Source organism: Aulonocara sp. 'chitande type north' Nkhata Bay, linkage group LG2, assembly GCF_057382095.1.
Source record: "Aulonocara sp. 'chitande type north' Nkhata Bay isolate Kocher_YH1m ecotype deep benthic linkage group LG2, A_spYH_male_GT1.1, whole genome shotgun sequence".
In the NCBI taxonomy this organism is placed as follows: domain Eukaryota; kingdom Metazoa; phylum Chordata; class Actinopteri; order Cichliformes; family Cichlidae; genus Aulonocara; species Aulonocara sp. 'chitande type north' Nkhata Bay.
The window spans coordinates 31,376,114-31,403,853 of NC_141345.1; the positions used below are offsets into that span (position 1 = coordinate 31,376,114).

The 27,740-nt window shown below is 41.0% G+C and overlaps 2 protein-coding genes across 3 annotated transcripts; one reads left to right on the forward strand and one right to left on the reverse strand.

The window, feature by feature from the left end:
• Positions 1-437: 437 nt before the first annotated feature.
• Positions 438-20,943, forward strand: nudt6 (nudix (nucleoside diphosphate linked moiety X)-type motif 6). Of its 2 annotated transcripts, XM_086258990.1 has the most exons (6): positions 438-958; positions 1,696-1,899; positions 14,647-14,702; positions 16,717-16,746; positions 17,510-17,564; positions 17,925-20,943. In XM_086258990.1, exons 1-6 carry the CDS (start codon positions 706-708, stop codon positions 18,302-18,304), a joined length of 978 nt encoding a protein of 325 aa, XP_086115116.1. In that variant the 5' UTR covers positions 438-705; the 3' UTR covers positions 18,305-20,943. The 2 variants fall into 2 exon arrangements, with proteins under 2 accessions (XP_086115116.1, XP_086115108.1); XM_086258982.1 differs by lacking the exon at positions 16,717-16,746 and having other exon boundaries at positions 444-958.
• On the reverse strand, positions 16,942-26,766 carry fgf2 (fibroblast growth factor 2). Its single transcript, XM_086259004.1, has 3 exons — positions 26,175-26,766; positions 23,458-23,561; positions 16,942-19,982 (listed from the first exon to the last, which is right to left on the reverse strand). The coding sequence occupies exons 1-3, from the start codon at positions 26,347-26,349 to the stop codon at positions 19,797-19,799; spliced, it is 465 nt and encodes a 154-aa protein (XP_086115130.1). The 5' UTR covers positions 26,350-26,766; the 3' UTR covers positions 16,942-19,796.
• Positions 26,767-27,740: the final 974 nt, after the last annotated feature.

Here is a 27,740-nt window from a genome sequence, read left to right on the forward strand (position 1 = left end):
ACCGTAAATCCACATATATACGAGCGCTTCCTGGCAGTTGGCAGCAGCATTTTGTATTTGTTTAATTCTAAAACACTTGTGTGTGGTATTTAAAATATATATGTATATAACATATTACAAAAATAAAAATAATACCTGAAAAATATTAACCTCTCGTAGAAAACGTTTCTATAAGATTGTAGAGGTCGAGAGAATGCAATGCGAAATTTCGCTGGAAAATTCTTTACTTTTACGTATTTGATTTTACAAGCTAGTAGAATCACAAAATGAAAGAAATAAAATTATTGCTCTTACTGCTTGGGTGCATTCTTAAATTCGGCATAGCTCTACTAAACAGCCAAGAAGCTCCGGATTTTTTGATAGCTAATGAACAGCAGATGGCACGTTAGAGAATGCAAAACAAGAGCTAACAATAGTTAACAATAGCTTGTAGCCAAAAAAGCCGATCACTTACAGAATTACATGGGTTAATTGGCAGATTCTTTGGCCAATTTTAACACAATACCCATGCGTTCCAAGCTAAAGTAATCTAAAAGAAATGCGAAAAGAGTTTGGTTCACGTGTCAGGGCTGTTTTAGTGGTTCATTACGGTATTTATGCAATTTCCTGCACGGACGTTTACGCAACTGTACTAGACAGCTCGTTTACCGGCTGTCAGCTGAATATATTCTGCTTTTATTCGGTTACTTATCGTGTTACGGTAATATGGCTGGCTGTACCTTTGTTGCCAGAATTTTGCCGTTGGCGAGAGGCCGCTTTTGTAATAACATGTCTCTTCCCGTACGCACAGCTACCCGTGCCTTTTCCTGCACTTTAACTTGTTCACAGCTTCAGCAAGTCCACGGGGTCAGCGCTTTAACGGGGAAAGTGGACCGATTCGGTGGAGTGACAGTGAACCTGGCTGAGGTCGGACTGCCGGGTGACATCAGCGAGAGCTCATTCAGCGGTTTACTGCAAGGTTTGTCGCCCTGAACTCTGGCTGCTGTGTAGGAGGAGAGGGAAGGCAATGCGCGCATCCTGTTTACCCCAAAAGCTCTTAAATCATCAACCTGTCTTAACTAGTGGTCTGACAGTTATCTATAATAGGCCGGTACTGTTTGTACATAAGGTATTATATATTTAATGTTAAATTGCTCATAGCATCTAAGCCAAGGGAGCATGTCTGGGGTATAAAATGTTTTTAAAATATGTTCTGTGTTGTTTCTCCGAGCAAAAGCAATATTACTTTTAAAACATTGATACTATTGTTATTACATTGCAATTACTGAAAGTTCATCTTCGGGGGTTTACATGTTTTCATATGGTTCTTCTTTATTTTTTCAGCTCTCCCTTTCATTGAGCCAGCACTCGCTATCTTACTTAAATGTAAAATGAAAACTCTCAATGAGCAATTAAAAATGTCCCTTATCTATTTTTGTGGCTGCTTTAATCCAGTTAGCTGTTTTTCAGTTGTCCATCTTTAAACTCTACTCACATGAAAGCTACTTCCACCAGAAACGTGTCTGCTGTTTGTCATTCTCTCTTTATCTTTTCACATCTCTCTCTTGAGATTGTCTTCACAATTCAATTAGGTGCAAATGCCTTTTAAAAGCTTTTCACTTTTTATTATGTCACTTCTGCAACATATTAACTGTTTCTTTATGTACTTTATAGTTTATGGGAGATACAAAATTAAACTGTATCTGAACTCTGCAGATTCTTTAGCTCAGTGGAAAGCAGAGGGGAAGGCAGCAGTGTGGCTTCGAGTACCCATCTCGCTGAGTCGATGCGCTGCCGCCGCCTCGGCTCACGGCTTCACCTTCCATCATGCCAGAAACGACTACGCCATGCTGGCTCTTTGGCTGGGAGAGGGGGAGAGCAGACTTCCAGGTTTTGCAACTCACCAAATTGGAGTGGCAGGTAGAGATTTCTGCCCTGAAAGTTAGGGGGGGGGAAACTCCTCTTGACTCTGGAAGCAGTTTTTACAGGAAAAGTCTCACCTGAGGTCCTTTTATTACCATTACAGTAAACTACAGTGGCTACAGCACATGTCTCAAAAATGCAAAGTGATTCAGTGGGCCAGAACCCACTGGAAACCATAAGACTGAGTTATAAGAGAGTTACGAAGTGGACCTTTGGTTAAGATTATCCAATCAAACCAGTGGGTTCAAAGAGTAATAATATATATGCTAAAATACAGATAAAGTGTGGGTAATAATTATTTGACCCCTGCTGAATTTGTAAGTATGCTCAGTTACAAAGAAATGAACATTCTCTCAGTTTTATGGTAGTTTCATTTTAATGGAGAGAGACAGAAAATCAGCCAGAAATAATGAAAAAACACAAATTACATAAAAAATGTAAACAGATTTTTATGTCACAGAGTAAAATAAGTATTTGATCTCCAAGCAAAATATGACTTAGGGCTTTGTGGAGAAATCCTTGTTGCCAAGCACAATGGTAAGACGTTTGTTTGTTGGTCACAAGGCTTCCACCCATCTCAGGAGGGATGTTGGCCCACTACACCTTTAAAGTGCTGTGAAAAAGGTTTTTTTTTTCTTTAAAAACATATTTTACACACTTACATGTTTCATACTGTGAAACAAATTATAATGATAGACAAAGATAACTCGAGTAAAGTGATGATTTAATTTATTAAGAGACAAAAGCTATCCAAACATACGTGGCGCTATGTGAAAAAGTAAAGCTAAAAACTGGTTGCGTCACCCTCGACAACAAGAACTGCAATCAAGCATTTGTGAGAAGTCTTTCTTTCACAATGAGTCTCTCACATCGCTGTGGATTTCAATCTAATGAAATCATCAATTAAAAACTATTTTGTATTTATTCAAAATGCCCTTTTTTTCTTTGTCTAACATTACATTTTTTTGATTATTTGAAACATGTAAGTGTGACAAAAATGCAAAAAAATAAGATCTCAGGAAGGTGGCTGACATTTTTTCACATCACTGCATTTACGGCCACTCTGTGGAAGTTCTCTTTCAAACATTCGTTTCGGTTTCTCATTATGGGGAAAACTCTCTCAGCGTTGTCCTCAGAAGCCTCTATGGCATTACTCCAGCCAGCATTGGCTGGCACTTGTGACGCTTGCACCAGGGAGGTGCCACCCTCCCCCCTATAAAAGGGTGTGACGCAGCGTCACCCGTCATTCAATTTCCTCTTCTCGCTTCTTAGAAACCTCATTTCTCCTGACTGTCAGCGTTAGTGCCTGCTTAACTTTCCACTCGAGCAAGCTAACACCTTGGTCACCAGGTGCTAGTACGGCTCGCTTTTCCGGTTGCCTGTTCTTCACTACAGAGCCAGATTGGAGAGTGTGTTAGCTGCCATCACACACCTAGCACAACAGTTAGCTGACCAAGCTAACTGTCCTTGCTACACATGGTCACCAAGCCAAGTACCACAAGAGCTAGCCACCACACTAGCCAGGTCATACTAGCTCACCATAGCTACCCGACCGATTTAAAAAAAAAAAAAAAAAAAAAAAAAAAAAAAAGATCAGCGTTAGCTGTCCAGCCATTCCAAGCTACACCAAGGTTCCTTAATATGGCAGACTGTAAACCGCTGCCCAGAATTTGTCCCTGCAGATGCGCAATCTCAGGTTCAGATACACATGAGGCCTGTGTGATGTGCCTCGGGCTGCAAAGCGCCCACACTGGGTTCAGGCAAACTCTGCGCTTGCCTTTGTCGAAGGCTAGCCCACCAGGCTAGCCTGTCGAAGAAGGACCCAATGCTGTCTCCAATTGGCGCACCGATGGAGCACACTGAGTCAGCCACACCAGGTACCAGCTGGGGCAATGAGATGGATATCATCCTCCAGCTGGTGGACAGTGCTAAGGTCAGCTGTGAAGCTATGCTGTCTGATTCCCTGAAGGATAATGACGAGCTACTCATAGAATCCTCTGAGGGAGCATCGTAACATCTTGTTCAGACGAGGATGACAACGTTTTCTTTGCCCCTTCTGGTCAGAATACTGCGACACAAGGTCTGATTGTGATAACCCCGGCACACAGTCACACAGGTATGGAGCTATTTGCAAAACAGGCAGCTGAAAAGTTGGCAGTCCCATGGCCCACAGTGACAACGGAGACCTCCACCTCAAGGTACAAGGTTAAAAGGCTCCCTAAAGCAAAGCGCACTACTAAGCAGGTACTGCCACTTATCCCCGAATGCATGGACAAGGTCACACGCTGCTGGGCAAAGCCATTTTTGTCACCCAACCCCGTGCAGGGAGTAGTGGCATTTGACTGCGCTGGAACGAAGGAGAAGGGCATCTACCAAATTCCCATAGTGGAGAATCTGGTGGCTTCTCATCTCCACCGAATTTCTACAATCCTCCCTGGTTGACAAGGCGTATAAATCAGTTGCCACCACCGTGAGGGCATTGAACACCTCATCACTCCTGCTAGCCTACTCGGCAGAGCTCCAGGACCAGACTGCTGTGAACCCCGATGCTAGCAAGCTGTGGGAAGAGCTGGGCGTCATTACAGACCAGTGTCTCCACCTTACTAGAGCAGCAGTACAAGCGGCGGGCAGAGCGCTCAGCTCTCAAGATAGCTGAACCTGTTGGGACTTTCGGACAGAGAAAAACGTGACATTCTGGATGAAAGCATCAACCCCACTGGGCTTTTTAGGGACCACCGTTGCTACCATGCAAAGATTGTGTGAGGAAAAAAAGAAAGAGGGAAGGGCCCTGCAGCTGTGTCTCCCTAGGAAGACCCAGGCTGCACCTCCGTCTACGATCGCTCAGGTCACCAGCTGTCCAGCCGGCGTGCCGACATTTAAAATCCCTTGCCGCCCAGCTCCACAGGTTGCGGCCCAGTGTCCCCTAGGATCGCAGAACCCTAAGACCTACTGGCCTAGGAAACACGTCCCACCTGGTGCCGCTCAGGGTGCCCCACCACCAGCCAAGCAGTCAGACCACAAGAAGAAGCAAACTGCCTAACATCTCCCCACAGGGAGATCGGAGCCGGACCAGCCCGGGCTCCAAGTTCACTTCAGGACTCAGTATGGAGAAGTGTGTTCTGCCTCCGTCTTCCAGCGCCTGGGACTCGATTTGGATCCCGCAGAGCACATTCCAACAAAGAGACGAGACACTGTTCAGCTGAGTCAAGCGTGTCACAGTCTCACAAAAGCACACTGTTTATTAAAAACTCACCCCCTGCATCCAGGCATGTTGCCAAGGGCACAGGAAAAATGTGTGAAAAACACAGAAAATATGTTGAAAAACATAATGCCTTCACACCCCCAGGCACCACCAGGGTCGATTTCCTAAGTGGTGTCCGGTCCCATGAACGCTGGTCAAGCACGGGCCACCTGTGCATGCACTTTTGGGTCTGGGCTACAGGACCAGTTTCTGCCACAAGAGGGAGCCAAAGTCCCATGTACTTTGGAGTGCCTGACTTTGGGGCCCCTGTCAGCAAGAATAGAGAGATGGCGAGCTCTTGCTGTGTCAGAGTGGGTTGTGAGAACATTAGAGCGAGGCTACCATTTGTAATTCCCAACCACCCCTCCCAGATTTCACAGAGTGATTTTCTCTCTTGCAAAAGGCGAATCAGCCAGGATTCTGCAAGAAGAAATAACTACCTTGCTATCAAAGGGTGCAGTACAAGAAATACCCGAGGACCAGAGGTAATGAAGCTTTTACTCAAAGCATTTTCTCGTGCCCAAGAATGGAGGGGGACTACATCCGATACTGGACCTATCAGCATCTGAGGTCATACAAATTCAGGATGTTGACAACCACCACTCTGCCGCATGTAGTGCACCCAGGCGATTGGTTTACATCAATAAACCTGAAGGACGCATATTTTCACATCCCTATTTACCCGCCTCACAGAAAATTCCTGAGATTTGCGTTTCAGGGCAGAATGTATGAGAACCAGGTTGTGCCATTTGGTCTCCCATAATGGGAAGAGAGCGTACCAGGTTGACAGTGGATCACCTGATGGCTCTGGGTTTCACCATAAACTATGAAAAGAGTGTCCCGCAGCCAGCTCAGGCCATCTCTTTCATAGGAATAGCTCTAAACTCCTTGTACAGAGTGTGTCTCTCTGTGGACAGAGTAAAAAGTGAGCGACAACTGGGACTCACGACAGAGGGCTGCTCATATAAACTGGTTAGAATTGATAGCAGCGTTTCTAGCACTGAGACACTTTCTTTAATTTCTCACACTCTAACCAGAGTGAAAGAGAGAGGGCTAACAATGATATTGATTGCCCCAAGGTGGACGAGGTCCCATTGGTTAGCGGAGATTATGCCCCTTTTGTGGAGCAAACTCTTTCCTCTCCATCTCCGACGAGTCCTAGTCTCCCAAGCCAGGGGGGAGAGTTTTCACCCTCACCCCGAGCACCTCGCTCTGTGGCTTGGCCTGTGAGAGGTTGAATCTGAGGATGGCAGGACTCCCCCCAGGGTGTTATAACCACTATTCACAGTGCTAGAGGCCCCTCCACAAGATCATTGTATGAGAACAAGTGGAGGGTATTTGAGGAGTGGTGTGGAAAGTCTCACACTCTCTCCTTTCAGTGCTCTGTGACAACAATTCTCTCCTTTCTCCAGGAATTGTTAGATACTTTTCCACAATTAAAGTATATCTAGCTGCCATTTCAGCCTGTCATGTGGGCTTCGTGGATGGCCCAGTGAGCCATCACCAACTAGTCTACCGTTTTATGAAAGGGGAACAACGGCTCCACCCGGTGTCTAAATCTCTTGTCCCCACATGTGCTGGGGGCCTTTGTGCCCAAAAATCCTCATCTCCAATCCACCCCATTGGAGCTGGAAGCTTTTTGCCCTCCTGGGTTTTAAATGCACCTTAGAACACACATGCATCAACACTAAAATGAGCGGGTGGAGGGAGGTTTGGAGTCTTCTCTCACCCCCGTTCTCTGCGGCCTGCTGGAGCAGGGGGGCTAGGAGGAGGAGTTGGCCGTCGGACTGGGGTCTGGAATGTGGGGCCTCCCTGCTGCTGCGGAGTCGGGGCGGTCTGCTTCTCCCCACCGCAGGGAAAAGGGTAACACCACCTGGGTCTGGGTGCATTTCCCCCCTCCAGGGGCAAGGGTACCTAGACCCGGTTCGTAGAGTAAGCTTGGGGAGTGTGATCGTGTGTACAGCGTCTCTTTATGTCTGTCTCCACGTTGGTTGAGTGTGGAGTGAGTGCATATGAGAGCATGAGGGTGGGAATGGATGTTTGTATCTGTGTGTGCCTGTATGTCTGTGTCTATATGTCAGGTTGGGTATCAGACGCCACCTCTCTGGGGACATCTCAGGCCCTCCAAGGTTTGGAGGCCTATCTCCCCCCACCACCACTTCCCCTGCCGGTGGCGGACTCCCTCAGACATTGGTGCGTTGGTGGTTCTTTGTGTCCGGGGGTGGGCGTCCAGGTACACACCGGCTCACTCCTTGGCGGCCGCTTATCGGGGCCTGGAGCCTGGGGCTCGCTCGGGCCACTTCGGAGGTGGGGTGCCCCCGGCCTCTCGGCCTGGGGCTCGGTCACTCAGGCACAGCTGGCTGCTGGCGGAGCTCACGGGCGCGTCACTGCAACCCCCCCTGGCTTCTGCTCCGCGGCTGCTGAGTGAGCCCTCATCTGGGACTCTCCTCAGCTCTTTCTGGGACAGTGGCGCGGCTGCCCCTCTGTTGGTCTTCCTTGGTCTCTTGTGTTCTGAGGGCCTCTGGATGTCTGGAGTTTTGATCTCCTCCATACCTGCTTCACGCCCTGGAGGACGGGGCTGTGGCCCCCCCCCACACCCTCTAGCAGATTATTACATGAAGGAACCTTTTAAAAAAACAAGCACGTCCATGCTCACAGGTGTACACACGGGTGATCACACACACAAACTACACCCTTTTTGGCTCCTACCTCAAAGCACACTGTGTTCTGTTGATCTTATGTGCTGCACAATAATGTTTAATATTTAGTATTTACTGTCATATTCCCATATATCATCGTGATGTTGTTTATTCTATTACTCTCGTTTTCTTCTGCTTGTTTTCTTTTTTCTTTCTCAGGGGTGATCCAGGTGATCGATATATGCATTTTTTTTTCTCTGCTTATTCTGTTGGTTTTTGTTTTTTGCCCTTCTCCCCCGTCCCCCTTTTCAGCTGTTTCTCTTTCCCTCTTTCTTTCTCCCCTTCTTTCCCCCAGTCAAGTCTGTCCCGTATTCAGTAAATGAAAATAAAATAAACAATAAAAGGTGAATCAAATGGACCATTACGGCAAGGCTGGGATGGTCAATTTGGTAAAGTAAATCCGTTGGGCATCTTTCTTCGCCTTTAGACAATAATTCTGATGGCAAAAGAGCCAAACAGGACAGGCAAAAAAATAAAAATAAAATAAGAAGCTTTTTGCCTCCTCCTGTCTCCTCCCCTGAACAGGAGCACCTACATGCTCTCTGTCCAGTTAGGGCTTTGTGTACCTATATAGAGAGAACAAAGGCTTTCAGGAGGTCGGATCAGCTGTTTGTTTCCTGGCCTAAACCACGTGTTGGGAAGCCCATTAGCAAACAATGCATTTCCCACTGGATTTTTGAGGCAATCCAATTGGCTTATTCCAGCACGGGTCTGTCACTGCACCATCTCTAGCCCACATTGTGTGGGTCCCCACGAGACCTCCTAAGGTGGCGGTCAGTTGTTCAGATGGGCTTATCTGGCAATACGGAAGTCTGCATATCCCCATAGTGAGACACTGAAACAAATGTTTGAAAGAGAACTTGAGGTTACTCTATTCCGTAACCCCCATTCTCTGATAACATGTGTGAGGTGTCTCACAAGGTCACCCTCCTTGCACGAAGTGAGGAAGAGGTGAATTTATCTTGAATGACGGGTGATGCTGCATCACACCCTTTTATAGGGAGGAGGGTGGACCCTCCCTGATGCAAGTGTCATGACTGCTAGCCAATGAGAACGGGGGTTACGGAATAGAGTAACCTCAAGTTTTGTTCTGTCTACTTGAACGTTTGCGTCCACAGTGTGTACTGTATCTTCTCCAGTATGAATTTCCCTGAATTGCCTTTTAGGGAAAAGGACAAGTTGCAGTGAGTCAAACTGGGCAAGTAGAACAGGTGTTTGTTGCCAAAAAAACCCCCTTGTTTTCATTGTTATATGCCAGTGCTGGATTGCACAATGAAATTCAGCAAAGTTCTGGTTATTTCTGTCAAATGTTCTCCTTCAGGCAGAACTCCATCGGGACATCTGACCCTGTGGAATGAATTCAGAATGCATAACCCTTGATTCTCTCTGTACAAGTCTGAGGTCCGTGGCAGATGTCCAAGAACAAGTGATCTGGATGATACTTGCGAGGGTCATTAAACAAAATAGCCGTAGAGCTGGAACCAATCCAGAAGTGTACACATTTAAATAAATAAAATTTTTTAGGTTTTCTGAGTAAAGCTGCTGAACTATTTGATCATATCTTGTCGCCTCCTGGTAGTTTTTACATCAACCTCTCAGTGGAAAGAGTTTGTGCTGTGAAAGAGAGAATCTCATCTGTGGATGATTGAGCCGAGCACATTAGACCAAATGACAATTGTTATGGACACAAAGTCTATGTAAACCCATCAGCGATGACAACTGCCCTCCGCATTTGTTTCCTAATATGATGAGTGCCTTGCGTGTTGCGAGTGGTTGTGTGACAGAATCTGTCAGATGTGACAAAAGATGTAAAAGTGTTGAAAAATCAAACTGTATTCTGCTGTCACTTTTAAATCACTTTTAAACAGCTAAAGCTGGAGTAAACTGTGACCTACATTTGGTGCTAACACAAAACACCAGTAGTTTGTTATCATCTTTAAATGGATAAAAGCTTGTTTGTCATTTGGGATTTGCATTTTTTAACTCTGGCTCATTTCACTTACGCAAATGGAAATTCACTCAGGACTGACAGTGAAGAGACGATCAACAGGAAAAGGAGTTGCTCAGCCCAAGTGCTAACTTTGTGATTGTCCAGCAGAGGGCAGAGTGCCATTCATACCTTTACCAAAGAGTAGATGCACTTAAAGCATGTCAGAACATGTCCAGAGCATCTTTCTGAGGAATGGGGACCAGAAACTCCCTTTTTTAGATGCCAGATTTGTTTGATGATGAAACTGGGTTCAGGAATCTGAAATACACAGCTGTTTAGATTCCAGTTTCCTTATGTGTGTGCTGACTGTGGCTCTTGATTATTTTCACAAAGATACAGCAATAGGGCCAAAAGTATAACTCGTGATTGGAAAGCAGTCATCCATTAAATCCTCTGTCATCCATACGCCTGATGTCCTGCCAGACTCAGATTTTACCCAATAAGAGAGTAAAAAGGTTATTTTTCACAACTGGTTCTTATCGTAGTTTTGGCCAGTACCCCAAAACAGTACTCACTAATAACACTGTCAATTAATGTCAGAAGTTATTTGAAAGTCATAATGGCCTTGGCTTTGACCCCTAACAAAAAACAAAAGAGTGAAAGTTACTGGGAAAAACACAACTGTTTTTCACATTGCAGAGCCTTTGATTAAATCTCTAAGATAACTACAAAGGTGGGCAGGGACACTTTAGTGTCTCCTCTAAACCTGTAGTAGTCTCTTCATTTTGTAGCTTGTTATTTAGGCAGAGGTTTCAGTTCCTTTTTATTTAAGCTAGGAAATTCACTTTGTTCAGCACACTTAGCAGAGCCTTTTTTCAGTGGTCCAGGTAAACTAATTTCCATGTCTCTGTGATGCAGTGGAAAAACACTTATAGGGCTCAAATTAACTGCCACTCTTCAATATATGTTTTTATTTCATATTTGTAAGTATTTTTTTAATTTCCATTGGGAAGGGAATTTGATTCTCCCTAATCAATCGCTACAGCGGCACCAACCTGAATCAAGCATTATTTTACATTAACATTGATGCCAAGTTTTATCTGTAGAAGAGGTAATCACAAGTAAACAACAATGCTGGGTGATTGTCTTGTTACTCTTTCCTTCTTCCTCTTCTTAGTTATTTCTCCTGCTTTTTCCTCCTTGGTTCCAGGATACAGTTTGAAGACGCTTGCCAACTGTTTTATATTTAAAACTTAGTGGGCTTGAAGCTCAGATTCATAATGACCTCATAATGTAAAGATAAGAGCATGAACCTGTAATTGTTTGCGATACCAAAGAGTAGTAGACAGTAGACAAAAATGTGTGAAATATGAAGTAAGTGGCTCAAAGTTTAACTATACAATTAAGTGATAAACAGTTTTTTCTATTGAATCCACAGGGGGTTTTTTTGTCTCGTACTGTAATTCTTGCTCCCCGCTCCTCATGACCATTTTATTTCTTGGACTGAGGGCTAAATAATGATAGCCTCCTTTAGCAGAAACCAGGCCTCCTCCTGCGCCATATGGCACAGGGACTGGGGATGACATCAATTTCCACTTGGAAGTCCAAGTCAAGCCTTTAGCAAGACACATCCCTCTTTACGCATCTGTGATATTCATTTGAGGAGGCTTGTCTTGGTCGGTCAGACAGAGCAACCGGAAAAGAAAGTGGCTCATTTTTCCTCCTCCTCCTCAACTGTCAGCAGCGCATAACTGCCTTGCTTAGTCACTAGCTGCTGAGAAACATCAGAGAAAAACTGTAAATGTTGAAGTCGGATGTCCACAAATTTCTCAGCTGAGTCACTCAGACTTTGTAACTGTAGAAAGTAAAGCAATTTGCTGTTCCACAGAAACAATTTTTAGTTAACCTTGTGTTTTTGGAAATTGTCTGAGTCTTGGTCTTGTTCATTTAGAAGATTTGCAGTTCATTAAAATTTGTTGTTTTCAGGAGATATTCTATATGTATGGCTAGTATTACTTTAAATTTAGTGCCGATGAGTAATCAGCTGATGTCAAGATTTTATACATTATCAATAGATCGCATCAATCCTTGTGTCTGACAGGTGTTCCTCATAAGGCTTTCTGCCCTGTAAATTTGCTGTATTTGGTACTGTCATCATTTTTTGAAAAAAAAAAGTGTTATTCAGAGTTGTTGGTTGTTTTGTTTTTCTTTAACTGGCCACTAAACCAGCAGCTACACTGTAGACTAACCATTCAAAAAATTACATCATAATTTGGTAATTTAATAAAATTACCAACTGGTTACATTGTGACAAATCTAAAGCTCTAAAGTTGCAAAGTAACCACTTTTTGGGCGACGTTATATTGATCTTTTATAGCTAATGACGTAAACACAACGTAAATATATCAAAATAATGCTATTGCAGTTTTTTGTCAAACACAGTTTACATTTTTTATACTGTAAATAGAACATGTTACAGTTTATTTTTATTATTCTTTTTTATTGTTTTTTAAATTGCTGCTAAACTAGACACAAGAGATGACTAGCATGTTATTACTGTCTTGCCCCGAACAATTGTTCTCTGCAGCAAAGCTTGTGATATGTTTCTTTATCTTGTCACTACATTACTGGATGTAATTCAGTATAATTGTGGGTCCTGATCTGTGGCTATAGACTGATTTAGATGTTTGCAGTGTGGGACCTCAATAATGTCAGTGCATACTGTAAATTCCTTTAGGATAATTACCTTTACAGTTTGCCATCCATCCATTTTTTTCCACTTATTCAATTCAAGTTTACAGGAGCGCCTCAAGCCTAATGTAGATGTTACAGGTGGAGCGGCAGGGTACACTGTAGACAAGTTGCCAATCTATCACAGGGCTAACACATAGTGACAGACAAGCAGATCGCATACAGTCAGTGTTAAGAGTCACAAATTAATCTAGCCCCACGCATGTCCTTGAACTGTGGCATGTTGGAGTACACTGAAGGAACACATGGCAGAACATGCAAACACACAGAAAGGCCCTGGACTGGATTTAATCCCAGAACCTCCTTGCTTTGAGCCAACAGTGCCAACCACCTCAAGTCATTACAGTTTTAGTTCACCAAATTACTCAAATCTTCAAGCTTGTCCAGCTCAGCAGCCCAGACTGTTACCATCTTGATGTATTTGTAGGTCAGAGATTTGAAGCAAAACAGAAAACGAACAAATCAGTCGTCATCTTCTGAAACCTGACAGCGGCCTTCTTCACCACATGATGCATGTGTTATGTGTCCAACCAAATGATTGGTTTTGTGCCAGTCTACCACCACATTTTGCTTAAAATTATTACGATTTATATGCAAAATGTGAACCAGCATATAGGGACACAGGTGCTTGAATAATATATAAAATTAATGTCTGACTGATTGTAGGGCTGGGCCATATTATACCGTTCACGGTAATACCGGTATAATGTTAGGCAACGATAGGAAAATGAAATATCGCGATAGAATGGGAGTAAAACGCGCATGCGCAGTGCCTTTGTTTTCATACGCACATGGCCGATTGTTGAGTGAAACAGATGAACCAGAATTGGTTTGTAAAAATGGTGCAACTTCCGTGATGTGGAACTGGTTTGGTGTTTGTCCGTCAGATACACAACAAAGCACATTTTTTTGCAGAACATGCAAGCGGCCGTCGTTATTGTCGTATTTGTCGGACTAAGATGCTCTTAAATCTGGGAGTAATCTGGGTCCTAAACTCCGTATGCTTCAGGTCAAACAACACTGCAGCATCACTTAGAGTTAAAAACTGTCTAAATTCTTTCATCTTTAATAAAACGATCAGCATTGCTGCTTTACCAGGTGTAACTATAAAGTTTAACTTCCAGGCATCCATGAAAACAAAAGTTATTACATTTAACGGAGTTAGAAGTTAGCAGGAAGCTAGCGGAAGTTAGCTCGCTAGTTTCGCTAGTTACCTAAGCATGATATTGCATGTTCTGACTGAGAGATTTCTGAAAAAAATCAAAGTACAGCTCTGCTATCACTTCCAACATAAATGAAGACAGGAAACTAAACAGCAGTGACGTTTGTAGGGTTACTGAAGTTGGGCTAGCTGGTATATAATGATGTGCTACGTGATCGCTAGCGACACAGCTATGTTAGCATAACATAAACAGTGAAGCTGGAGGACGAACACTAACACTTTTCCACTTATAAAAGTTAACGTGAAGGTTCTTCATGGTTAGAGACAAATGCAATCGCATGGCAGGATGCTGTAAACGGACCAAACTTCAGTCAGGAGAACAACTGAGATAATCCATCCACAATACGAGGTTAGTCATTAATATACTGCAACAACATGGGAATAGAGCAGCTGCCAGAGAATTCAACATTAATGAATCAATGGTACAGAAGTGGAGGAAGCAAGAAGAATGAGTTTAATAAAGTTTGATTTATCTGACTGCTTTGTTTCGCTTAATGTGCGTTATAATCCTGTGCACCTTATGGTCCGAAAAATACGTACTGCACACTGCAGTTTAATGTTGCAAAGCACCTCTTTTTAACTTCAGTGGATATTATATATGGTTATGCTCAGGATGTGTCAGCCCATTTCTACTGGAAATGCCTTTTGGTTAAACTTTCAGCAAGGAATTTGCATTTGCACTGTTACATTTTTATAAAGCTTTAATGTACATAAAAACCAGCTTCTTGTTTAAGTGAAAATAAATGGAAGGTTGTCTTTTTGCGCTAGTAATGTTGTGGAGTTGTATTTTGTCTCGCATCAATTATATCGTCGGTTATATCGTTATCGCAAATTTTCAAATATATATCGTGATAAATATTTTTGGCCATATCGCCCTGCTCTAACTGATTGTTTTGTCCAGGTGCAGTTGTTGATGAGTCCAGTGGAAAGGTCCTTGTTGTCCAAGACAGAAATAAGGTATCTGTTTGACTTTATTATTTAAATGCGCTATACACCTTATATCTACACATCTTATATCCTCCTAAAAGCTGATCTGTCCAATATCAGTCACACAAATGAACCACTGATGGATCAGTCATGCTGCTGTTAAAATGTGGATGATTAGTATTTGTTTATTTAGTAACTTGGGCCTCTGTTGACTCAAACCTTGGCTGGAAATCCATTCACACTTAACATAGCTCAACACAAAATTAGCTGACCTCAAGCAAACATGATGTTTACATGAGTTGAATGCACTCAAACAGTTCTGTGTGCGTCTGTAAGCTCTCACAGAGCCCTGCTGTAGTGCTCATGGTGTTTTGAAGTTAACTTACAACAGGCCTCTTTTGAATCCTCTTCGACACAGCTTTGTTTGCATTTTCGGTCAGCCCAAACAAGATTGCTGGCAATTTTGAAAAGTGATTGTGTAATGTTGATGTCATTTGGGAACTGTTACTCTCATAAGATGTCCTTTATAAGATGTTAAGACCTTTTCAAATAAGCAGCCTAAACTAGTGGAAAATCTGATGTCAGGTAGTTTTGATCTTGAGCATACTATGTAACCATCATGGTCAGTTAAAAAGAAACCAAAATGAAATGCAGGACAGCAACAGCCAACTTCCTGAACTTAAGGTTTCAAACCAAAGTCTGACATTATGGTGGCTGTGTACATCTTTTATTACAGTATGTGGTATTTTCCTTGTAATTAATAGAGACAGGTTCATACATTAAGATTGTCAAATATAAGGTCCTGGGCCCAAAAGCGGCCCAGCAAAGACTCCTATTCAGGCCACTGGATGGCATTGGAAAAAGTCGATGGCATACATTTTTGCCAATTTAGAGTTTTCTGGTAGCATCTTATTACAGCTCAGTGGTAACAGTAGGGTAACAAGGCAGAAACGAGAATGTATATAGAGAGTTTAAACTGTAATAATCTCATCGTAAAAATGTAATATTGACTGATGTTTAGGCATATTTGGATAGTATTACTATATTATAATGCTTGAATTAATCCTACATTAGGTTCCGAGCATTCTAATTTGTTTAAAAGCAATACTGTAAATATTATATGTAATGTCTGGATTATTAAATGGAAACATCTGTAGTAGTTTCTCTGTAATGAGCAGAAAACGGCTGCAAAATGCAAAGCCGCCTGTTTCTATTTGATAACATATCATATTATATGTTAGACAGATAAAAAGTGCTATCAGTTTTCCTCCTGATGAAGTCCTCTGTGAAGTAATTAAGTAATACAGAAACAATTAGGTGACATTAGAGTTTCTGTTTTTTCACTACTATCTACTATATATTTTGACATTTTCAGCAGCTTTGCAGATAATGTCAGTATTACCTGTGCTGGCATGCCACAAAACCAGCACATGAGCATGTTTGTTCCACAAACATTAACTGCAACACATGTACCATTGTTCACTGTCAAAGCAAAGTGGCAAAAGGCTGGACCTCTACATGCAAAAAACATCTCTCAAATGTCTGCTAGAAATAAAAGAAGTGATCAGTGCCAAACCCAACAGAAACTATTGCAGTCCTGATCCAAGAGGTTTGACCTATGTATGCAAGATCCAGATTTATTAACCCAGTTATTATACTGAGGTATAGGTACAAATATTATATTTAAAACATTTCTTTTAAGTTAAGAAACAGATCTTAACATATCCATATGTTGCATTATAAATGACAGATTTTGCTTACATCTAACATGTGCACCAGTCTACAGTCATGGGAGCATGTAATGTATTTTGTCCCAAAGCAGAGACGAGCAGTTAGTGGCCTGGAAGTGTAGAGAGTCTTCTATCTCCTCTTCCCCTGCTCCTCCTCCTTCTTTCCTCCTCCCTATCGAGCTGTTTACTGGAAACGAGCTTTATAACAGTCTGGCCCTTTGGCAGTAGAAAGTTCCTTACAGGCCGAGTCTGTTCAGAGCATGCTAAGGGTTATGAACTTCCTGAAAAGAAACCAAACTTTATCACTCTTGCAGGACAACTTACATATTCCCAGTGGGCTCAAGGTAATTATATCCATCAGGGAGCTGAATGAGGTAATGGTAAGAGTGTTTAACCATCATGCAATGACATTTACGCAGCATTTCTCGGTAGATTTAGTGTGAACAGATTGCGTACGGTCAGCATTCTTACAGCACTTCTTTGGAATGATTTTACATTCCGCTGCGTGTCCTTCTGTGGGGAAGAGAGAGACGCTCGACTTTTTAAGAACCTCAACAATTATTGTTACACAAAGTCTCTTTATTTCTTTCTACCAGCACACTTTAGAAACCGTTCCAAAAATATAGCATTTGGTTTACAATACATGAAAATAAATGCCGTAGTGCATTTGTGTTCCTCACAAAGAGAGGATCTGCAAGGGAAAAAAAGCGCAGCACATTCTTTAAGTAACTACAAAAATATATATACACAGACATCATAATTTAACCAGCAGCATACTGTCATTAAATATCAAAGGTAAGTGGTGAAACAGTTGTGGAAGACATACTTCACCACAGCAAATGTAAAAGTCTCCAGAGTGAGGAAATAAATCTAAAACATAACATGAAAGGATGCTCAGACTGGAGCATTTCTCATCTCATTATTACAGCTTGATCCATGGTCATTTTCTAACAGAGGAAACAAAATGTGGCATTATTAAGTGACTTTAGACTAAGACTGAAATAGACCTTGTTGCAGTGTACATGTTGATAATTATCTAAGATACATTTACAGCAGTGCCATATATCACAATTGAAGTTAAATTTGAACTTTGCTCTGGAATTTCAGACAAAGAATGCTTGGAAGTTTCCCGGTGGTTTGTCTGATCCAGGAGAAAATATTGGTGAGTGTCACGCTCAACAGAGCAAAAGAACTAATACAGTACATGTAGCTAAATTCTTTGGAGTGTAACATTATACTTAAAGATGATACATATACATTCATTTGAACTATACAAAATAAGGCACATGATATATATGCAAATTCTTCAAATTCACCTTTTCTTTTAAAAAGCAGCTTTAAAATTATGTACATGACCCAACCCGAAAAGCAGCATCAAATGTTCAAAAATATATGTGTATTTTCCTTTTTCCCTTCTTAACGCCATCTGCAAGGTAATACTGACAGTGGAATTGGATCATCGTTACTAGATCAAAGTCTTTTAAATGCCTCCATGTATAAATGTTAAATAAATCTTTCTCAGGTACGACTGCTGTTCGTGAAGTGTTTGAGGAAACTGGTGTTCGCTCCGAGTTCAGATCTCTGCTAAGTATCCGGCAGCAGCACAACCACCCCGGTGCCTTCGGCATGTCTGACATGTACATCATTTGCCGGCTGAGCCCGCTAACCTACGAGATCAACTTCTGCACTCAGGAGTGTCTACGCTGCGAGTGGCTGGACATCAGCGAGCTGGCCAAAACCAGCGAGACCACGCCCATCACCTCTCGCTTAGCCAGTCTTCTGCTTCATGGCCTGGAGCACGGCTTTGATAAGATTGACCTCAACATGGAGGAGCTTCCTGCTGTTTACTCTGGGAGGTTTTACCAGTTATATTACAGACAGCTTCCCATACTGAAATTATAGGAGCTCCACAGATCACCTCATTGTAGCCAGATATGGTGAAGCACGGTTGTCACCATTAGTCAAATATTAAAAATGTATTTATAGCTGGACTGTTACTTTTGAAGAATTACAGTGTAACCGGTTGGATTAAAAACACACTGCAAATTTTAGGATGCTTTTTGCATCTGCATTGCTGCAGTTTTAAATGTTTTATTTAACACGTCTTGGTGGCCATGTTCAAAACCCAAAGTTGGCGGTCTTGTAATATGTATTAATCAATGATAAAAAATGACATCACTGTCAGAGATAAGTGGTGACTTTAGCTAATTTTATCTTGGTTCCAGTTTCATTTCAGAAATGGGAAAAAACTGCCAACTTTGTAAGTCAAAAATGAATTCTTTACCACCCAAACAACTGCCAGCAATGAATATAGGTTTTCCTCTCCATGTTGGTCATTTACATCAGCGGTCTCCAACCCCCGAGTCGTAGGGTACCGGGCCGCGAGAGTTCAGGCTCGGGTGTGAAATTTATGGTTTTCAGGGGTTTTATCGGTTTTTATAGTTTTTTTTAATTTTTATTGTTTTTAGCGTTAACTCTGTTTCTCTGGGTCTTTTACCATGTGTTATGAATACATTTTTTTTGGTACCGGTACTGGTTTTATTTTGTTGTATTTATCCGCGATGCCTTAAAGGCCGGTCTGTGAAAATATTGTCAGACATAAACCGGTCCGTGGCGCAAAAAAGGTTGGGGACCGCTGATTGACTTTTTCACAGTCAGTAATATGGTGATGACAAGGCAAAGCAATGTCTTTAAAATGTTGTGCTGGGATTTAAAGGTTGTGTTTCTTGCCGAACAAGCACAATCAACAGCCAATAATACAACAATTCACCAAGTCAACACTTATCTATTTAACAGTCCAAGTCCTACGTGTTCAAAAGGAGAAGAAATGCTTGGGTTTTGCTTTTAGTGTTTCTTCTTCTTTTAATTCAAATTTTATATTTTTCAGACTTCTATAATACAGTTAGATTATTGTCGGATTTAAACGTGTTTTCTTATTTATGAAAACACTCAAATATGCAGTATATTACCAACACCCTGCACTTAAACCCAGACTCCAACTTAGACTTTCATTAGGTTAAGGTTAAGCAGATAGCTGTTTTGAATCCTTATGGAGAGAGTTATGTTAATTTTTTTTTTTTTTAAACCCACTGTGTTGTACTGCTGTTTAACTGAGATGCACTAGGCAGCTGGCTCCAGTTGGTTGGTCTACAGTAAAATTCTGGTTAATAATAATAGTAATAATAATATTATAATATAATATAATAAAAGGTATGACTATATGGTGCTAATTTTAAAGTGAAGCTGAATAATTGCAGACATGTTTATGATAAAATAATAACTGTTAGGATCTAACAGTAAAGCTTCACAGCTATTTTGGGCAATGCTGATGGCTTGCTTCATTGCCGTCACATCTTTTCATTCAGACATCAGTATCTCTCACTCTGAGCCCAGATTAGCATTTAGCAGACATTGGGAGAAAGAGAATTGCCTTTTGACCTGGTCCAGTTTTGCTTCCAGACTTGTACTGGCCAGTCCGCTTCAGCGCCACGTACATGTTTGGGTACTTCCTGGAGCGGTAGGTGTTGTAGTTGTTGCTCTCGAGCCGCTCTAAGAAGTAGCACTCATCTGTTGCTCTTCTCTGTAGAGAAAGACACAGAAGAATAATGCAAATAAAATATAACTGTTATGCTGTCTGCAGTGGATTTAACTGTGCCGCTTAGGTATAATTTCAGGGGCTGCAGATTAGAAAGCTACTGGGACACAGTGCCACCTAGTAAACTTAGATCAACTCACGAGCTAAGAACCTAAGAAGACTGTGACACTAGTTTGTAATATAGTTTAAGATACTCTGTTTGCTGAGTAGCCTTATCAGTATCCTCTGCTTAAACAGGATTTCTGTATAAAAATCAATCTAAGGGGCATCTTGTTACTTACAGTGGCATTTCATCACATCCTTTATTTTGTATATACATACATATATATAGGAATTTTGAGTGAAAATGTTTACTTTAATATAATTGATTTAATGAAATATGATTGTTTAATATATTCTGTAATTAAGTTTCCACCTAAAATAACTTTGTAACTAAATGCAACCTTTATTTTGACTGTTGTTTATTTACTCTGTGATTTGTGGTAATAAACCCACTTATTTAATAAAGACAGTCATACCTTTCCATGAATATAAGGACAATGTGTGCCGTAGTTGAACCTCACTAAAAATAAACAAGTCATGATGTCAGTCAAAGAGAAACTTGAAATTAACAGGACTCTTATAGGAATCTTATTGGAGAATGCTAAAGATGACAATCTTTAAAGTAAATGGTATGATTCTTGTGTTGCCACGTTGTTGTCCATCTATTTTTACCCAAGATTCTTTCTTAGATTTGTCCTTTGTAGAAAACGTCTGGCCAAAATCATGCTGGGCATTGACTCCCTATGCTCGGTCCAACTAAACCCTTTTGTTTAGTTTCTGTTTTTATTTGACTGTGACTGTGCTGCTATTAGTCAGAAGACATTTTCTGGAACAACAACTCAGTCTACCTGGTTTAATTCACTGTGCAAAACTCCCAATAATAAAATGACTTTGGTCCTAAAAATGTGTTCGTGGAAATGTTTGTAGATCAAAGAATATTAAAACAAGGCACATTCGTAGCTGACAAAAGTGACACCTGTGTGGTCGTTCAGAGATGCTCTTCTGCATACCTTTGTTATAACAAGTGGTTATTTGAATCGTTGTTGCTTTCCCATCAGCTGAGAGCTGTCTGGCCATCTTCCTGTGATCTCTGGCATCAACGAGGCATTTTTGAAGCAGCAAACTGCTGCTACTGGATATTTTGTCACCTTTTTAAACCCTCAATGTGGTAAATATTCAGACCAGCCTGTCTGGCACAAACAATAACGCAGCCTTCAAAGTCACTTAAATTACCTTTCTATTCCAATCTGATGGTCAGTTTGAACTTCAGCAGGTCATCTAACCATGTCTATGTGCCTAAATGCACTGATTTGCTGCTGGATGATTAGTTATACGCATTAATGAGCAGTGGAACAGATGCACCTACTGAATTAACCAGTCAGGGCATATATCTATTAATGTATATATTTGTGCAATAGGCAGTATTTGTTGATCATATGATTCAAAACAAATCTATCAAGATCCCCTCTCTTTCTAGATGACCCAACTCCAAAGCTAGATTTGGCACTTTCCAGACAAAGTGTTACATCAGCGTCAGTGAATTCTAATTTGCTTGACAACGACTGCTTTCACAATCTCTTGGAAGCAAACGGTAGTGCAGAGACCATCACGTGGGTCTTTTATTGAGCAGAGCGATGCCTTGGGTGGCATTCTGCTGCTGTAGCTTCTCATTAGGAGGAGATGCCTTTTGCAAATGACATGGATTTTACACGAGCCTTCACAACCACCAAACCACATCAGTCACCAACAGTTCACACTTCCACAATAAACAGCAACAACTGTGGCAACAGACCAGCATTGGCATGAAACTGGAGTGGTTTACTCACAGCAACGCTGAAACTATAATAGCTTAGTAACAGGGAAAAGTGCAGTTAGGAATCATTCCAAGACTAAATACAAGTAATGCAAGGCAGCATATCTTTAATTAGATTAAATTATCATTATTTATTTATTTATTTTAATATGCATCAACAGTCAACAAAGTAAAATCACTGGTTCTCATTTGTTCTAAAAAAAAAACTTCTGCAATTTTTTGTTGCTTTTATTATGTATTTCCAATATTATTATTATTATTATTATTATTATTATAATAATAATAATAATAATAATAATAATAATGTCTTTTTTTATTAAAAAAATAAGTACTGTTCAATTTTCAGTCTTTCAGACCCAAAATGCTTAATAATTTAAGTATTTTTAATAAAAGCCTGCAGTTATAATAATTCCCAATTATTAATAATAATTATTAACTACTCACATGCAGGTATCCACACTGCTGGATAAATACTCAGTATATTAGTGCATCACTAAAACTATTTGTATGGGTTTTTTTTGTTTTTTTGTTACAAAAAAGGAAACTTTCATATATTGTTTTGGAAGATTTGGCAGAGATGACTTATTTAAATGTGTGCAGTTTATGTCTTTTGCTTATTGATTGCATTGATTGATGCATCTTGTCAGTTGTGCGTAACTGTGGTCTGTCATTGTCCCGGCTTTGTGACCCAGTAGTTTGTGCTTGCCTTGAATTGTTGTTTAATATTATGTCTTTTCTCCTTATATTTCTGAGTTCTCTGTCCCTTAATTTTGTTTAATTTAGTTCCATTTCATGTTTAGTCTGTCTTAGTCTTCCCTCTGTGTTCCACGTCCTCTAGTATCTAGTTTCTTGTGTTAGTTATTTGTGTCTCCCTGGGAAGTCTGTTTTGCCTCCATGTTCATTTGCCTGTTTTCCCAGTCGTGTGTCTATCTGGTTCCTGTGTTCTCTGCTATCTCGCCCTCGTTCTGTGTCTTCCTTGTCTGGTCTCTGTCTGTTTTATTTTGATAGTCATTGTGTCACGTGCCTTATGTTCAGCTTTGCTTCCTCTCTCTCATTATGTCTAGTTTGTTCCAGCTGCGTTTCCACCTGTCACCCATCCTCTCATTATCTTGTGTATTATCATCCCCTCCTTGTGTGTACGCGTCCTGTTTACTTAGTCATGTAAGTTCTAAAGTTCAGTTTAGACGAGTTTTCTGTTGTTTGTGTTTAGTTTCCCGAACTCCAGCAATAAAGCTGTGTGAGTTCTGAATTTATCTCTGAGTCTGCAATTTGGGTCCGCTAACTGCCAGCCACACACACACACACACACACACACACACACACACACACACACACACACACACACACGACAGTGGTCTACTATTATAATTTGAATGTTCTGATGAGTCCAGTGCGAGAGGCTATAAACTTAATTATTTTTAGAATGGGAGGATTTCTTGTCACAGTACTGGAAAATATTTGGTTTCCAAAACACTGCAACCTTAATGCTTCTTGTCACAGAGCTGTGAGTTTAATCAAGTCTGTTTCATACAGATTAGCAAGATCCTTTATGGAACAGAAACAGCACAAGCTTTGTTGATGGAAAGACCGATCCAAGTCACTCACCGCTCCAAACAGTCGTCCGTCTCTGTTCATTGCCAGATATCGGTTTGCACAAATCCCTTTGATGACCACTTCTCCCGCTGAGGTTGCCTGGAGTTGAAGCTTTACTGAAGATGAATTAGCAGAGACAGAGAGCAAGTTGTTGTTTAATGATGGGACGTTTAATCAAAGTGTAAAAGTGACTGCTGACTTTAAAAAAAAATGAATTTCTTCATTAAATCACAGCAAGTGTAACAGTGAGCTGTTAGAAAAACAGCTGCAGGTGCATTTCAACATTTGAACTGCAACGAGCAAAAAGACAAGAGGCATAAAACAGAGGAACGAAAATGCTGTTAAATTAACAAACAATTAAGAAAAAGGAAACCTTGATTAAAGGTTTCCTTTTTCTCATAAACAAGCCCACACACCATTTGAACCATGTGACAAGGTTATGTTTAAAGTCAATGAGCTGTAAGTTGCAAGATTTTCCTGACAAAATATCTGACTCTTATACTAGTAGACATTTTAACTTTCTTACTTTCCTTTCCTTAAGGGAGCTTATGTGCCAAAACAGGGACATGCCACTGGGAAAATCACCGCTGAGAGAACTAAGAGTCAGGCAAGTATGCCAAATACCTGGCATGCTCTCATATTTGGGTTTTGTTTCTTTGCCTCTGGACCATACAGGTAAGCGGTACAAAATCAAACCACCACAAAATCAAACAATTCCTGTGACATAACTTATGAATCCTGTAAAAACAGACAGTTACTTTAAAACAATGCATAATGTCATATTTTGTATGCCAGTTTTCTCTATCAAATACTAAAGTTTTGGGCCAGTGAAGTCTCTGTCTTACTTAAAAGCGCAAGCCTTAAACTCAAATGTAGTTTTTTTTAAACTCATAACATTTTTTACCTGATAAATTCAGTAATATGTATATATTCTTTTCCCCATTTTTTATTTGCATTTTAAATGAAGACAATGAGTCTAATTATGCTGCGTTTAACATCTTTCAAGCATTACATCCAAACATCAGGTCCTGCTTCCTCAGTTGCTGGCAAATGATTTGTTGCTGTGGTTTCCTCTGTATTCATGGCACTGACTGATGCATGTGCCATGAATGAATGAAACATTATTATTAGCACAAATAGTTAAGTTTAATTACCAAAAAACACAGAATGGCATTACATAGTACCTGCAGGCTGTAAGATTGCTTATTCATGATCTTAAATGATTTATTTTTTTATTTCCCTTTTTAAAAAAGAGACATTGTTTTTCTTCATCCAATATATGCTCAGCAATCAAAAAGAATCCAGGGGCCCCTTGAGGTGAATAGGGGATCTCTTTAGAATGAGTCCCCATTAAGGGTAGACACACATCTGTCTATCATTAAGCTAGCTGTTTGGGTGATTCATGTTACAGATCAAAGAGGCAAAAAAAAAAATAGCAATTGGTCTGAATGTACTGTGGTGTGTTCGATGTTCCTTGGATAGATTATGTGCTGAAATTTTTGTGAATGGCGGGAACCTGATCCCCGCTTCTGTAAAGTGTGCTCTGGGGTCTCCTGTTGTGTCCAGTTTGTATCAGAATTGACCCCAAGGTTCTTGGATCAAAAGTCTCTTACACAAAACACAAACGGATGGAGAAGAGTCCCATCTACATTAGCATGGAAATTCTACTCGAGGACCCTAGGATATATTAGGCAACATTTTTCATAACATTTCCTATTCTTACTGGCAGGTTTGTCTGTAGAAGCTGGCAACTCTATCCGACCCTTAACAAAAGGGCCATTGAGGAAGCACAGCTCAAGTCATAATAACTCTTAAGAACTATTTTGGTAAAAAGCTAAACGATTAATACTAATGGCCGTTGTATGACGAAGTGTGAATATATTCCTTCCTTAAACTTTCTCATGTCGTCTACAAGATGAATCTCTCCGGATATTTCATAAACACTTATAATGAAGTATAATTAAACGCAATTGAATTACCGGTATCCTATAAATAGCCTCTCACTCCTTGAACTGGCATCAGGCATTTGTTTGAAATGTCACACTGTACCTTGTGCAATACACTTCCAAGCATCCAAGCATGTGTTTTCCAAGGAAAAATCCAAATTTCATGTTCCTCTCCTCCCCTCCTATTTACAAAAGCTTAGGGCACATTTAATCAGTGACAGTGACGCACTGAGGAATGCTACAGTTGTCCATTAACGTAATCACGTTAATGTTTACCCTTTCTTAAAAAAGGGGGCGCTCAGAATAAATATTAATTCAATGTCGGCACAGATGACTGGTCTGAGGGTAAGATAATTTTTTAACAGGTTTTTATAATAACTTCATCAGCCTCAAAGACGCAGGAACTCTCAGATTTGCTGTCTTTTGTGACGTAAAATATACAGTTAACAGTGTGACTCAGCATGGTGATCTTCATTTGGAGCACTAAAAACATTAAGCATGTTCCATCAGAAGTCCCACTGATGAATAAAAACTGAGGCGTGACTCTTTAGTACTGAGGTTATTATACTTTCCAGAAGGTGACCTACACACATTTGGTTCTTAGTGTTCGCAAGTGGAGAATAATCATAATTCAAATGGAAAATTCACATAATCCCCCTATTATTTATCCACGATATTTAATTTTTTGCTTTGCTCTTTCTTCTCTGTTGCATGTTAAAAACAGAAAATCGAGAAGTGCTGTGTACTGTGTAAAGTGAAAAGAAGGAGACTGGAAGAACTTACTGTGGGGGTCGTTTTTCTCTCGTATTCCATCCACTCCATCAGATTTTATCCTCAAGAAGAAGCCACCATTTTTACAGTACAGCCTTTTAGGGTCCTTGAAGTTCCCAGGAGGAAAGCCGCTGCTGCCGCCGTCTTCAGGTGTAGCGGGAAGTGTTGTGATTCCTCCCGTGGCCATCAGGGTTAGGGACGTCGTCTCCTTCTTGAGAAGTGCAGCAGTTCACCGTGGCCTCTCACCTCCTGCTAACTGCTGCCTGTACCCTCTTACCCTCCTCCACACAAACTGATTCTGCTTAACCTCAGAGGTCAGCTTGCTTGAAAGGCCCCCCTCTCAGGGCAGCAAGTGCCCTTTGAGTCCTGAGAATTTGAAGCAGTAACACTTCTACGGACTCCTATGCAAGATCGAAATCTACAATTTGTAGACGCTTGTCTGCCGTTTGTAGAGCTGGCAGCTGCTTTGCCAGTGTACTTTGAGCACACTGGTAGGGGGGATGCATGCAGGTCGCTTCTTTCTTCTATTCTTCTTGCAATGGAGTGTTTAGAGCAGGGCAGCTGGCTTAGATCTGTGTGGAAGGCTTTCCCCTTTGGGCCTCAGTTCGCATGCGCCCTAGGAGCACCAGCACACACACACACATGCTCACGCCCACTAATGCTCACTGATTTAACCAACCCAGCAGAAGTCGGGAAAGGAGAGGAGGGCAAAGAAGGGGGACGTGCAATTTGGACTCTGAGACCCTTCGGAGAGCCAAGAACCACAGCAACCATGTGAACAGAACCAGTGTTTTCATTCATCCAGTCTGTTCAAGAGCAGGAAAAGAGGGACATAATAAGAAAGCCAACAGAGGCATCTTGGTAGTGATTCAGTAAGTGCTATTCATAAGTGAAAAAAATAACAATGTAAAGTAGAAATGCCAGTAGATGAAAAAGAAACCGTCACGAGCCAGTTATTTTAATTGCTATTCTCAATTTTCTCCAAACCAGCTGCCTGGATGATGAGTGATGAAAGTTATTTATCCAGGAGGAGGTCATGCATTTGTCAAAATAGGCACTTACTGTTCTGGGCTTCTGGGCAAACGTTACCACATCTGAAGCTTGTGTGGGACCAGTAGAAAGTCAGCTGTGCTCCTGGTTGACATCATGCTAACAAAAAGTTTTTGTTCGACAGTATCGGCTAAATGCACATATTATATACACATGCAGTGAAAAAAATATCTACCAAATATTATTAGTGATACACATTTATACCTGTATAGTACTGTACAGATAAAGTAATGACATAACAGTTATAACATTGACCTCACCTTACCTCAAGTATAAGCTCAGTCTTCAGGCTTTACACTTTTACATTTCTACATACACAGCACAGCCAGGGGACTAGTAAGGATGTAAATTGACTAGTACTTATATAATGCCTTATCTATACCTGTGTGTTTTCTAACATTCACACACACACAGATGCAAGTCGGGTTTTATCATCTTGCCCTTGGATGCTTTGGCATCAGGGATCCATATCAGGGATCCACCAACCTTCTACCTTAACTATTGCTGCCCATATAGGAATTTTCAAAT

Excerpts from the sequence above, each read along its gene's own strand:
- nudt6 (XM_086258990.1), top strand. The coding sequence starts at position 706 with ATGGCTGGCTGTACCTTTGTTGCCAGAATTTTGCCGTTGGCGAGAGGC. Across the intron at positions 1,900-14,646 it reads TCACCAAATTGGAGTGGCAG|GTGCAGTTGTTGATGAGTCC; the intron begins GTAGAGATTTCT and ends TGTTTTGTCCAG. Across the intron at positions 16,747-17,509 it reads ATATTCCCAGTGGGCTCAAG|ACAAAGAATGCTTGGAAGTT; the intron begins GTAATTATATCC and ends CTGGAATTTCAG.
- fgf2 (XM_086259004.1), bottom strand. The coding sequence starts at position 26,349 with ATGGCCACGGGAGGAATCACAACACTTCCCGCTACACCTGAAGACGGC. Across the intron at positions 23,562-26,174 it reads AGAGAAAAACGACCCCCACA|TAAAGCTTCAACTCCAGGCA; the intron begins GTAAGTTCTTCC and ends ATTCATCTTCAG. Across the intron at positions 19,983-23,457 it reads ACGGACGACTGTTTGGAGCG|AGAAGAGCAACAGATGAGTG; the intron begins GTGAGTGACTTG and ends CTTTCTCTACAG.